We start from the raw sequence: 12,446 nt of genomic DNA, 5'->3' as shown, positions 1-12,446 counted from the left end.
CGTATAAATTAATTATAAGTTAATGTTTGACCTCTTATTTAAGATTATTTTCTCTGAATTTTTCAACTGAGAATGGCTCATACATGAAATGTTTGTCTTTACAAACTGAAGACAACTTTATTATTATTGGTGTTGTTTTGAAAAACAGCATTTTTATTAGTTCTTTGAGAATGTCACATATGCATAAATGTACTTTGATACTCTTCACTCCTTTACATATCCTCTTAAGTTCTCTAGATTCATTCCACTTCTCAAACTCTCTCAGCTTCATGTCTTCTATTTTTCCTAACCTACAGCACCGAATTTTTGCCGTCTGTATACATATAGGCACATGAGGACATCTAAATTATTTATTCCCAGGTAAAAATATTGTCTCACTTCTTAGCACCTATCACATTTTTTTCCTAATAATCACAAAGCTACCTTTTATGGCAAAAGAAACATAGCATTTTTAATGAAAAATATAGGCCAGTTTAAATGTAGAATTTAGCAAGCCTCTTTCTTTGGAAAATGTTTACACCTAAATTTCATTTTGTCAGAAAAAACACTCATTGATATGATAAGACAAATTAGTAACCAGGATAACTACAATTCTCAGACATTTTGGAGCTTGTCACCAAGTGATAATTTCTGTAATATGTAGAGAAAGGTTACAAATACTGTATTGGACAATAGGCTAAAAGTAAATCAGAGAAGACTTAAAACAGAGTTAAGTTTCATACGAATAAAAATAAATATAATTCTCCCTCTTTCATGTAATGGGCAAATGAAAGTAAAACTGAAAATGAGATATCTGAACAAATCAATCTAAAAGTGGAGAAACAGATCCAATAAACAGAATTGAGGGTAGTGCACATGGCTTAGTGGCTTTACACATGTTTAGCCAACAAAATGTCATGCTTCTTAAGAATGGCAAGCTGGATGCTTCAGTTCTTCTTAGAAGGAGGAACAAAATACTCACAGGAGGTAGAGGATGGGAGGGATGTCAGAGGAAGAGAGGAGGGGGAAAAGGGAGGCAGGATCAGGCATCAAAGGGGACTTGGATGGTATATAGAGGGTCATGTATTTGAACAGAGATGTGTAGCAATGGAAAATAGAGAACTGAGAGTAGCCACCAGCAAGTTTGAGACTCCAGAAAAGCAAGAGGGTCCTAGGACCTAACAGGGATGACATTAGCTGAAATACTCCAAAAAGGGGAGGGAGGACCTGTAGAGACCATATCCAGAGGTTAGGAAAGGCCCTCAGTTGGAGGGCTAGCCATTGCTGAGGAAGTTCCACATTTCACTCAGGTTTTGGTAATTCCTCAGTTGCAAGTGGTATGTGGATGATTGACCAAACCCATGGTTACATAGGAAACAGGTTAAGACTTCTTTCCTGTGTGAAACCTCTCAAGAGCCTTCAGGTTGGTCATGTGACTGAAGGACCTCTTGTATGTGCTGCATATTGAAAGGCTTTTCTGTCTCATGTATGACCTCATGAAGTTGGAGGCCTGGGATTTCATTGATTACTTTTTGATAGGTAGGACAGATAAATAACCTCTTATTCTGGAGTGCTATTTGGTGAGATGAAAGGTTACAGGAATATTTGAAGGTTCTAGGATACTCATCACAGTTGTATGGTTTGATCTGTGTGGAATCTCTCTTGATGACTTTCTCATTGGGTGTTAGCCTCATGTATGTGGTAAAGTACTATCTCAGCAGTAGGCTGCTCATGCTTGGAGAGGAACCCTGGAAGCTTCATAGGGACATCTTCAGAAAAAGTTGTCCTCGGGGACTGTTCAAGGCCTTCTTCTTGTATTTGTGGAGTCTTGTTTTGTGACACTTTATATGATCAGTCTTGGCAAAGTTACCATGAGGTGCTAAGAAGAAGTTATATTTTATTGACTTAGGATGAAATGTTCTATAGATATATGTTAAATCCATTTGGCTCATAACTTCTGTTAGTTTCTCTTTGTCTCTCTTTAGTTTCTGCTTCCATGATCTGTACATTGATGAGAGTGGGATATTGAAGTCTCCCACTACTATTCTGTGAGGTGCAATGTATATTTTGAGCTTTAATAAGGTTTCTTTTATGAATTTTGGTGCCCTTCCATTTGTAGCGTAGTCAGAATTGAGTGTTCATTTTGGTAGTTTTTCCTTTAATGTATATGAAGTCCACTTCCTTATCTTTTTTCATAACTTTAGACTGAAAGTCAGTATTATTTGCTATGAGAATGACTATTTCAGAGTGTTTCTTAGGACCATTTGCTTAGAAAATTGTTTTCCAGCCTTTTACTCTGTTAGTATCTGTTTTTGTCACTGAGGTGTGTTTCCTGTATGCAGCAAAATGCTGGATCCTGTTTATGTATCCATTCTTTTAGTCTATGTCTCTTTATTGGGGAATTGAGTTCGTTGATGTTAATAGATATTAAGGAATAGTGATTGTTTTCTGTTATTTTTTGTTGTTACAGTTGGAATTATATTTGTGTTGCTATCTTCTTTTGGGTTTGTTGCAGGAAGATTTTTTTTCTTTTTCTTCCTTGTGTTGGAGTTTTCAATCTATTATCCTTCCTAGGGCAGGATTTGTAGAAAGATATTTTGTAGATTTGGTTTTGTCATGGAATATCTTGTTTTTTCTATGTTGAGAATTTTGCTGGATATAGCAGCCTGGTCTGGCATTTATGTTCTCTTAGGGTCTGTACGACATCTGACCAGGATCTTCTAGCTTTCATAGTCACTACTGAGAAGTCTGGTGTGATTCTGATATTTCTGCCTTTACATGTTACTTGACATTTTTCTATCAATGCTTTTAATATTATTTTGTTTTGTTTTGTTTTGTACATTTGGTGTTTTGACGATCATGTGACAGGAGGAATTTCTTTTCTAGTTGAATCTGTTTAGAGTTCTGTAGGTTTCTTATATGTACATGGACATCTCTTTCTTTAGGTTAGGGAAGTTTTTTTCTATAATTTTGTTGAAGATATTTAGTGACCCTTTAAGTTGCGAATCTTTATTCTCTTTTGTACCTATTATTGTTAGGTTTGTTCTTCTTATGTCCTGGATTTCCTGCTTTTTTGGGGGGTGGTGTTAGGAGCTTTTTGCTTTTTGAATTTTCTTTGACTATTGTGTCAATGCTTTCTATGGTAGACCCTCATATTCTCTCTTCAATCTTGTATTCTGTTGGTGATGTACCAGGGCTGTCTCCCTTTGTGTTTTCTTTAATGTTTCTATCTATTTCCATCTTCAGATCCTGGATGGTATTACAATTGCTTCACTTGTTTGATTGTGGTCTTGTGTATTTCTTTAAGGATTTATGCATTTCCTCTTTATGGGCTTCCACTTGTTTGCTTGTGTTCGGTGTTTCTTTCAGGCAATTATTTTTGTTTTTGTTAAAGTTCTCTATCATCATCATGAAATGGGAATTTAGATCTGAATTTTGCTTTATAGTTATGTAAGGGTATTCAGAATTTGCTGTGGTGGAAGAACTGGCATCTGATATTGGTAAGACAAATTGGTTTCTCTTGCTTCTGTTCTTATGCTTGCCTCTTGCCATCTGGTTATCTCTGGTGTTATCTTGCCTTTTAGTCTCTGACTTGAGCCTGTGATTCTTTAATGCTGAGTGTGTCAGAATCCTTGTGGGGTTTAGCTGCAATTGGTGTGTGGGTTGAATTGGTGGGGACCCAGAACAGAGGCTCTTCTCCAGGCACAGTTTTGAACTGTTATGTGTGCATGTCTCTGGCTGGGCAGAGTATTTGTGTCCCAGTGTTTCAGGGATCCTGGTTACATCAGGTATTGGGGTGGGATTTAGTGTCTCACCCATGATCCCTGATGTGTCAGAATACCTGGGGATTCAAGCTGCAACTGTGGTGTCAGCTGTGTGGTTTTGGACCTAGAATTGAGACTCTGCTCCCAGCACAGGTAGAAATTGGAATGTCAACTTTGTACTCTTAAATGAGTTGCATAGACACAATTCCTATCTAACAACATCCCAAATTTTGTATCAATATAAGAAATTTGTACCAATGAAAACCTTAAATCTGGGTTAGAATAAATTCTGTACCAATGTAAGAAATTATAATTTCAACTTTCCATCAGTAATAAAGGTTTCTCCCAATTAAGATTTTAACTACACAGTTAATTCCAACTATTTCCTTCCTGTTCAAAATTGTGACCATTCCCAAGTTATCATTTAAATGACAATGTTTCTACAATTTGTAAAAATAACCATTACTATATTCCCAAACTTAGGGAATTGGGCTTAATCCTTCAGGGTAAACATGTATGTAATCCTTCAGGGTAATCATATATTTTCTGGAATGGGACTAAAATATATAAACATATATGGTACTGACTTGAAAAAAGAAGTCATTATTGAACTTGGGGGTCAGTCATGAAATTCTTAATTAAAATGCAAAAAATAGAAAAGAAAGTAAAAAAAAAGACAGAACATGAATCTACTCACTTTAGTCAAAACATTGTAATTTGTAGTCAGACCACAATCTTCATATAATATCTGTCAACCACTATGTTTAATAATAAGAAAAATAATCCACTTTTTCTCTGGAGAGATATCAGCCTGGTTCACCCTCTGTCTTTTATATTATGTTTCAGACTGTTCTTGGGTGTAGAGCCCTTTTTTCTCATTCCCCTGATAATTGTCAAAACTTGTTCACTGGAGCGTTGGGGATTCCAAACTGTGGAAATCAGAAGTTTCAAAACTATGGAATGAGTCATGTGTGAGAACACAGGATCAGAATTCATGGGAGATAAATGACAATTCTAAGACCACTATGCTGTAATACTCCATCTGTCATGCTCCTCACTCACTGCAAGGCCCTGTTTGCCTCTGAACTTTCCTGTTTCTGTGCAATGTTATTCGTTGACACGCATGCTTTTTAACTCAAATGTGTATTCACAACATTGTCCACATAAGGGACTGAGAAACTTTTAAATTACTTTCTACCAATTATTTGTCAGTGTAAATATGACTGAATCATAGGAACAAAAGGAATCAAGTATTTAGGAGTAAATGGGAAGAAACCATCTCTATGAGTTCAGAGTCACAAGAAGAATAAAGAGAGAACTAAGAAACAAAGCTAAGCCCATGAAGTTTGTTACATGTCACTGATGAATGTGGAAGAACTGAGAGCGTTTCCCAATTTCCAGACATCCTTGAGGATTTCTTTTAACTCTGAAGAACAACTATGTTGCTTGTCACGAAGGAAAAAGATATGTTGAATATTCTTTCTCTTTCTTTCTTCAAGCCATTTTTTCTAAAAGATAGATTAATTTTTACTGTACAGTTGTCACACATTCTTTATAAACTGTGCTGTAGACCATGCCATATTTATAAACTAATTTGTATGGATAGATAAATGTATAGCCCCTTATTTGGGGTTAGTTAAAATTCCTTTCAAATGGTTTATAATATACACATGTTTTCCAGTATAGACTTAATAGCAGATTATGGTTATAGGAGTACTTTAAAATATAGTATGTTGATGAAATTTTTTGTTTTTGGTTCTTTTTTTTTTTTTTCCAGAGCTGGGGACCGAACCCAGGGCCTTGCGCTTCCTAGGCAAGCGCTCTACCACTGAGCTAAATCCCCAACCCCGATGAAATTTTTTAATGTTACATATGTATACAATGCCAAATTCTCAACCCCAGGTTCCTGTAGAGCAGTGGTTCTCAATCTGTGGATCACAGAACATATGTATCACATAGTCTTAGGGATCTGCAACCATAAATTTATTTTTGTTATCACAAATCTAGTTTTGCTACTGAACAGTGACTCAGTTCCTAAGACCATTAGAAATAATTGTTTTCCAATCGTTATAACTCATTGAGAACTGTTACTACACAGGAAGTACCAAATCCAAACAAAAAGTGACTTCTTAACACAATAATTGCTGTGTTACCAATGTAGCAATGGAAGTCTCTTACTAAGACAGTCATTGTTGTAGTTCATAGTGTTCACAGCAGGGGAAGATTGTTAATGACTTCCTTCCACCAATATCCTGAATGTGTCTCAGGTGGTATGGGATACATATAGCAAGAATAAATCATATTTGTTTTTGTGAACTTTGTTTTTTCATTTCCTATATTCAAAGTATATGTTGTCCTCAGCAAGTGCGTCCTGCCACAAATTTCTGGTTCATAACCCAGAACAATGGAAATTGTATCGTTTTGTGGATCTCCAAACACTCAGAACAAAATCCAAAGAAGGCTTATCACATATTGGTTTTTATAGCTTCAGAGATGGGCATAATATTCTGCATATCCTAATCCAAAAGAAATCCTTACACAGACAGTCATTCAGAGACCTACCTTATGGATTTTGCAAGGATTCTTAGTGTTAGTTATCCTTCCCCACATCCCCACCCTAGTTCATGCTCAACTATTTGAAATATAAAATAATAGAGGGAAAATATTTGGGAGTATACATAGACAGATAAGTAAAGGAGGTGGATATTTGCATACATGCTTGTGTATGTGTGTGTGTGTGTGTGTGTGTGTGTGTGTGTTTATACTATGCTTGTTTTTTCTCTTTTGTGATTGTTCTATCCATTATGGTATGTATTAATTTATCTCCTCATGTTTAATTATGAATTTTAAAGTTGGGAACTCTGTACCACTTTAACCTCAAGTTATAGACTTTTATTAAAAGACTGGTTATTACAGATAAATATCATATGTGAGTGTCAAGTTGTCAGTATTTATTTGTATTTGTGTTAGCCTTCATTGTCCATATGACTGTTAGGGTGTTTCAGTGAGGTTCAACTGAGGACAGAAGACCCTCTTTGAATTGGGGTGAAACAATCCCATGGCTCGTGTACAATTTTAATAAATAGCCCTCCACCCCAAAAATGTGAAACAATAAACAACAGCTTGGAGATTTAGATCTGACTCACATTTTTATAGTTTTTGGTGATTTTGCAAAAGACCTGAGTTTAGTTCCTAGCAAACATATAGTGTCTCACCACAGCTTGTAACTACATTTCAGAGGACTCACTACACTTTTTTTGTCTCTGTAGATAGCAGGGATGCATGTTCTGTTCATACTTACATTATGCACACAAATATATACAAAATTAGACATTTTAAATATTATTAGAACAGTTCAGCGATGGCCAGAAATTTTGGTAAACAATAGCACTGACTGATCTGCTAGAGGTTCCAGTTTTCTTTCCATCACTGAATAATCGCTCAAAACTATTAGTAACTGAGGTCCAAAGAGGTAATGCCATATTCTATACTGTGCATGTATTTTATATATGTCATATACAAACACATGCATGAAAAAAACCATAAAAATAAAAATTATGTTTTACACACACACACACACACACACACACACACACACACACACACACACACATACACACACACGAGCGCGAGCGCATGCAAGCAAAAAGAAACCATTTCATGAGAAATCAGATAATGTCAGGTCTCTGCAATGTATTTTCTCATGCTCACCCATACTTTGACTAATATTTTATAAAATATTATAACCATACATATATATTGTTGACTAATAATTTCTGTAAAAATATCCTAAGATTACAAAAGAAAAAACTACTGATGATACTACATAATATGAGTCAGTTATAAAAAGCTTTGTATTTTTAAACTGATATCTTAACATTGTATAACAGATAATAGCATATGCCAATATATAAAAAATGTCAGACAATCAGGTTTCATCTTATTCTTTGAGAAAGTTATCTCTTACCAAAGCAGGGTAAAAATATACTGCACCTAGACTTCATGCTGCTGATGAGAACAAAGGGGCAAAATATGGGAAAGCATATTTCTAGGAATGTAAATACACTTATCCCCCATAGCATTGGATATGTGGAGTAGGTTGTAAAGATTACCAAAATAGAAGAGAATGAGTAAGATAGTACAAATGTGCACACCAGGATGAGGATAGTTTGTGTGGCTTTGTCTTCAGGAGAGACTTTTAGAAAGTGCTGAGCACTGTGGATATGTTTGACTTGTTTCTTATGTCTGTAGAGAATACTTACCATGGAGACACTTGAATATGCCATGAGACTGAGACACAGTCCATCAGAGAAGCACAATAAGAATAAGTACAGCACAGTTGCAAGATTGCCTGAAGCAAACCATGAACAGTACCCATGAATCATCCTGCTAGTTGTGTTTTTGTTGTAACGAGGGCCTGACACTCTTGCTGCAGCTGAGATGTTTAGAAATAATTGCATAAGCCAGTTTAATGAGCAGGAGGGACCAAGGTACTTGGTGACTCTGTGTTTAAGCATCATCCATCTGGAATTTTTCTGGGTAATTGTGATTGCTTGGAAGCAACTCAACAGGCACATAGCATAAAGGGACATCCCCCTGGTTACTCGGTATGTATATATTATCAATTTACATCCAATATCATCTAGAAAATTTTTATATCCATAATCTGACAGTGTCTGTGGAATGCCTTTTGAGATGATAAACAGGCAATTGGCAAAAGTCAAGTGCTCTATGATCAGGTCTTTAGGCATTAAATGTTCTCCAGTGAGTTTCATAATGACATAATAAACTAGTATTGAGGAGTTGCCAATCATTCCCACTGTAATCTGAGAGAAGAGGAAAATTCCCAGTACAATATTTTCAAAAGCCATTTTGATTCCTATAAAGAAAATAATGCTATTACTGATGTGAGACAGAAGAAATACAGTAAAAGTTTGCATTACTTCATGCTGTTAACTAAAATAATATATTTATAATTTTATTGAATTTGTATACCTTTCCCCCGAAGAAGAATGTTTAAACTTTGATATTTATTAAAGGAAATATTCTCTATTATTAAATAGAAAGTCTTGGAAGTGATTACTGAAGACTTACATTTTCACTGGAAAAGTTACTACATGATCGGTAACAAAGCAATCAAAATATTGAGGTTGACAAACATATGAATTTGTGTCTAACCTGGTCCACATTGTTAGTTCCAGGACAGTCAATGGTATTAAAGGTGAAACTCTGTCACCAATAGCTCCCCAAATGACTAACATTTTCATTGTTTTTGAACAACTACAATGATTTAGGGTTGATTATTGAAGAAAATTTCCAAGAGAATTTTTAAGATATGCCATTATTTATGAAATTTACAAGAGAAAGAATTCAAAATTCATTAACTGAAACAATAGATATTTAAAATAGTATTTGAAAGGAGGGAATTAATTCTCAGAGTGTATAATGATATGACTTTAAATATTTACTTTGTTTTTAATTACGTATCTCTGCTGGGGTTGGTTGCATGTGAATATGATAGATAGCAAGGGCAGAATGTTGGGATCTGCTACAGCTAGATTTAGAGATGGCTGTGAGGCACTGATAGGAGCTAGGAACAGAGTTCAAATCCAAGGTGACAGCAGTATTCATTTTTAAACAGTGCCTTATCCATCTATCCCATAAAAAATATTGAAAGTATATTTGAAAAAACTGAGACATAAAACAAATGAAAGATGGGTTCTACACCTGGATCAACTTTCTATATACAACTATACCTCTCAGATGTTCAAAATATGTACAAAATAAGGCTCAACATCACCATTAATTAATGGAATACAATAAGGAAATTCAACTCAAATTTGTGATGACTAATCATTATATACTGTACAAATAGATATTAATCAAAATAAATGAACATAATTAAAAGTGCCAATTAAAGCTGCTAAGAATATCACAAAACAAGGGACCTTGTATGGACAGTAAAGAGAAGTTAAGTGTTGCAGCAGCAATTCAAATTAGTAGAGTTTTATCCTGAAATAATTGATAAATTGTAACATAGTTCCAGTTAGAATGTTAAAAAGTTCATGGGATATAAAAGGATCCAAAGCCACATGAGGAATGACCAGCTTTGACTAAAATAGATAAATGACGGTTCTGAGTTTCCCTGTAATTGCCCTGCTTAACCTCAGAAATACTCAGGAATAATTTGAATATACACTAACATAGTTTCTTGAATTTTTTTTAGCAGGATGTCGTAGTTAGAACTTCTGATTCGAATGACTTTGTATAAAATGCATATTCACATATAGAAAACAGGACATTTATGTACCCTAACCATGCCAAAAATTAATGGTAAATTATTCAAAAGCTGAATAATAAAAATATCGGAGAAAAATATTAACAATTCAAGATTCTGGTCGAGGCAACAGGACTCAATAACACTGACAATCCACCAAAAAATTAAGGAGTTAGGACTGGATAAAACTAAAAGTTTTTGTATGTTAAGGATATGTGAGTACAGATGAAAATATTACCTACAGAATTGGAGAAAAACGGCGGATCCCGGCCCGCAGCAGCTCTCTGCCCCCAGACCCTGTGAGAGAGAGACCCAACCGCCTGGTCAGGTGGGCACTCCTGAGGCTGCAGAGCGGACGAGACCACCAACACTGCCCACCCCTGCCCACATCCCTGGCCCAAGAGGAAACTGTATAAGGCCTCTGGGCTCCCATGGGGGAGGGCCCAGGAGCGGCAGGACCCCTGTGCCTGAGACACCACCAGAACCAGAAGGAAACAGACCGGATAAACAGTTCTCTGCACCCAAATCCCGTGGGAGGGAGAGCTGAACCTTCAGAGAGGCAGACAAGCCTGGGAAACCAGAAGAGACTGCTCTCTGCACACACATCTCAGACGCCAGAGGAAAAAGCCAAAGACCATCTGGAACCCTGGTGCACTGAAGCTCCCAAAGAGACGGCACAGGTATTCCTGGTTGCTGCCGCTGCAGAGAGCCCGTGGGTAGCACCCCACGAGCGAACTTGAGCCTTGGGACCACAGGTAAGACCAACTTTTCTGCTGCAAGAAAGCTGCATGGTGAACTCAGGACACAGGCCCACAGGAACAGCTGAAGACCTGTAGAGAGGAAAAACCACACGCCGGAAAGCAGAACACTCTGTCCCCATGACTGACTGAAAGAGAGGAAAACAGGTCTACAGCACTCCTGACACACAGGCTTATAGGACAGTCTAGCCACTGTCAGAAATAGCAGAACAAAGTAACACTAGAGATAATCTGATGGCGAGAGGCAAGCGCAAGAACCCAAGCAACAGAAACCAAGACTACATGGCATCATCGGAGCCCAATTCTCCCATCAAAACAAACATGGAATATCCAAACACACCAGAAAAGCAAGATCTAGTTCCAAAATCATTTTTGATCATGATGCTGGAGGACTTCAAGAAAGACGTGAAGAACTCCCTTAGAGAACAAGTAGAAGCCTACAGAGAGGAATCGCAAAAATGCCTGAAAGAATCGCAAAAATCCCTGAAAGAATTCCAGGAAAACATAAATAAACAAGTAGAAGCCCATAGAGAGGAGACACAAAAATCCCTGAAAGAATTCCAGGAAAACACAATCAAACAGTTGAAGGAATTAAAAATGGAAATAGAAGCAATCAAGAAAGAACACATGGAAACAACCCTGGATATAGAAAACCAAAAGAAGAGACAAGGAGCTGTAGATACAAGCTTCACCAACAGAATACAAGAGATGGAAGAGAGAATCTCAGGAGCAGAAGAGTCCATAGAAATCATTGACTCAACTGTCAAAGATACTGTAAAGCGGAAAAAGCTACTGGTCCAAAACATACAGGAAATCCAGGACTCAATGAGAAGATCAAACCTAAGGATAATAGGTATAGAAGAGAGTGAAGACTCCAAGCTCAAAGGACCAGTAAATATCTTCAACAAAATCATAGAAGAAAACTTCCCTAACCTAAAAAAAGAGATACCCATAGACATACAAGAAGCCTACAGAACTCCAAATAGATTGGACCAGAAAAGAAACACCTCCCGTCACATAATTGTCAAAACACCAAACGCACAAAATAAAGAAAGAATATTAAAAGCAGTAAGGGAAAAAGGTCAAGTAACATATAAAGGGAGACCTATAAGAATCACACCAGACTTCTCGCCAGAAACTATGAAGGCAGAAGATCCTGGACTGATGTTATACAGACCCTAAGAGAACACAAATGCCAGCCCAGGTTACTGTATCCAGCAAAACTCTCAATTAACATTGATGGAGAAACCAAGATATTCCATGACAAAAACAAATTTACACAATATCTTTCCACAAATCCAGCACTACAAAGGATAATAAATGGTAAAGCCCAACATAAGGAGGCAAGCTATACCCTAGAAGAAGCAAGAAACTAATCGTCTTGGCAACAAAACAAAGAGAATGAAAGCACACAAACATAACCTCACATCCAAATATGAATATAACGGGAAGCAATAATCACTATTCCTTAATATCTCTCAATATCAATGGCCTCAACTCCCCAATAAAAAGACATAGATTAACAAACTGGATACACAACGAGGACCCTGCATTCTGCTGCCTACAGGAAACACACCTCAGAGACAAAGACAGACACTAGCTCAGAGTGAAAGGCTGGAAAACAACTTTCCAAGCAAATGGTCAGAAGAAGCAAGCTGGAGTAGCCAT

The 12,446-nt window shown here is 36.7% G+C and overlaps 1 protein-coding gene and 1 long non-coding RNA gene across 3 annotated transcripts in view; one reads left to right on the top strand and one right to left on the bottom strand.

Moving 5' to 3' along the window:
• LOC102549242 (uncharacterized) overlaps positions 1-12,446 on the top strand; it is a 1,084,685-nt gene that overhangs the window by 368,654 nt on the left and 703,585 nt on the right. The gene's annotated exons all lie outside the window — the stretch shown is intronic.
• Positions 7,700-8,614, bottom strand: Vom1r107 (vomeronasal 1 receptor 107). Its single transcript, NM_001408829.1, has one exon. It carries the CDS (start codon positions 8,612-8,614, stop codon positions 7,700-7,702), a length of 915 nt encoding a protein of 304 aa, NP_001395758.1.

Source organism: Rattus norvegicus, chromosome 7, assembly GCF_021556685.1.
Source record: "Rattus norvegicus strain SHRSP/BbbUtx chromosome 7, alternate assembly SHRSP_T2T, whole genome shotgun sequence".
Lineage (NCBI taxonomy): Eukaryota > Metazoa > Chordata > Mammalia > Rodentia > Muridae > Rattus > Rattus norvegicus.
The sequence above is the reverse complement of the archived record's forward strand: the minus strand, read 5'-3'. Positions and strand labels throughout refer to the sequence as shown.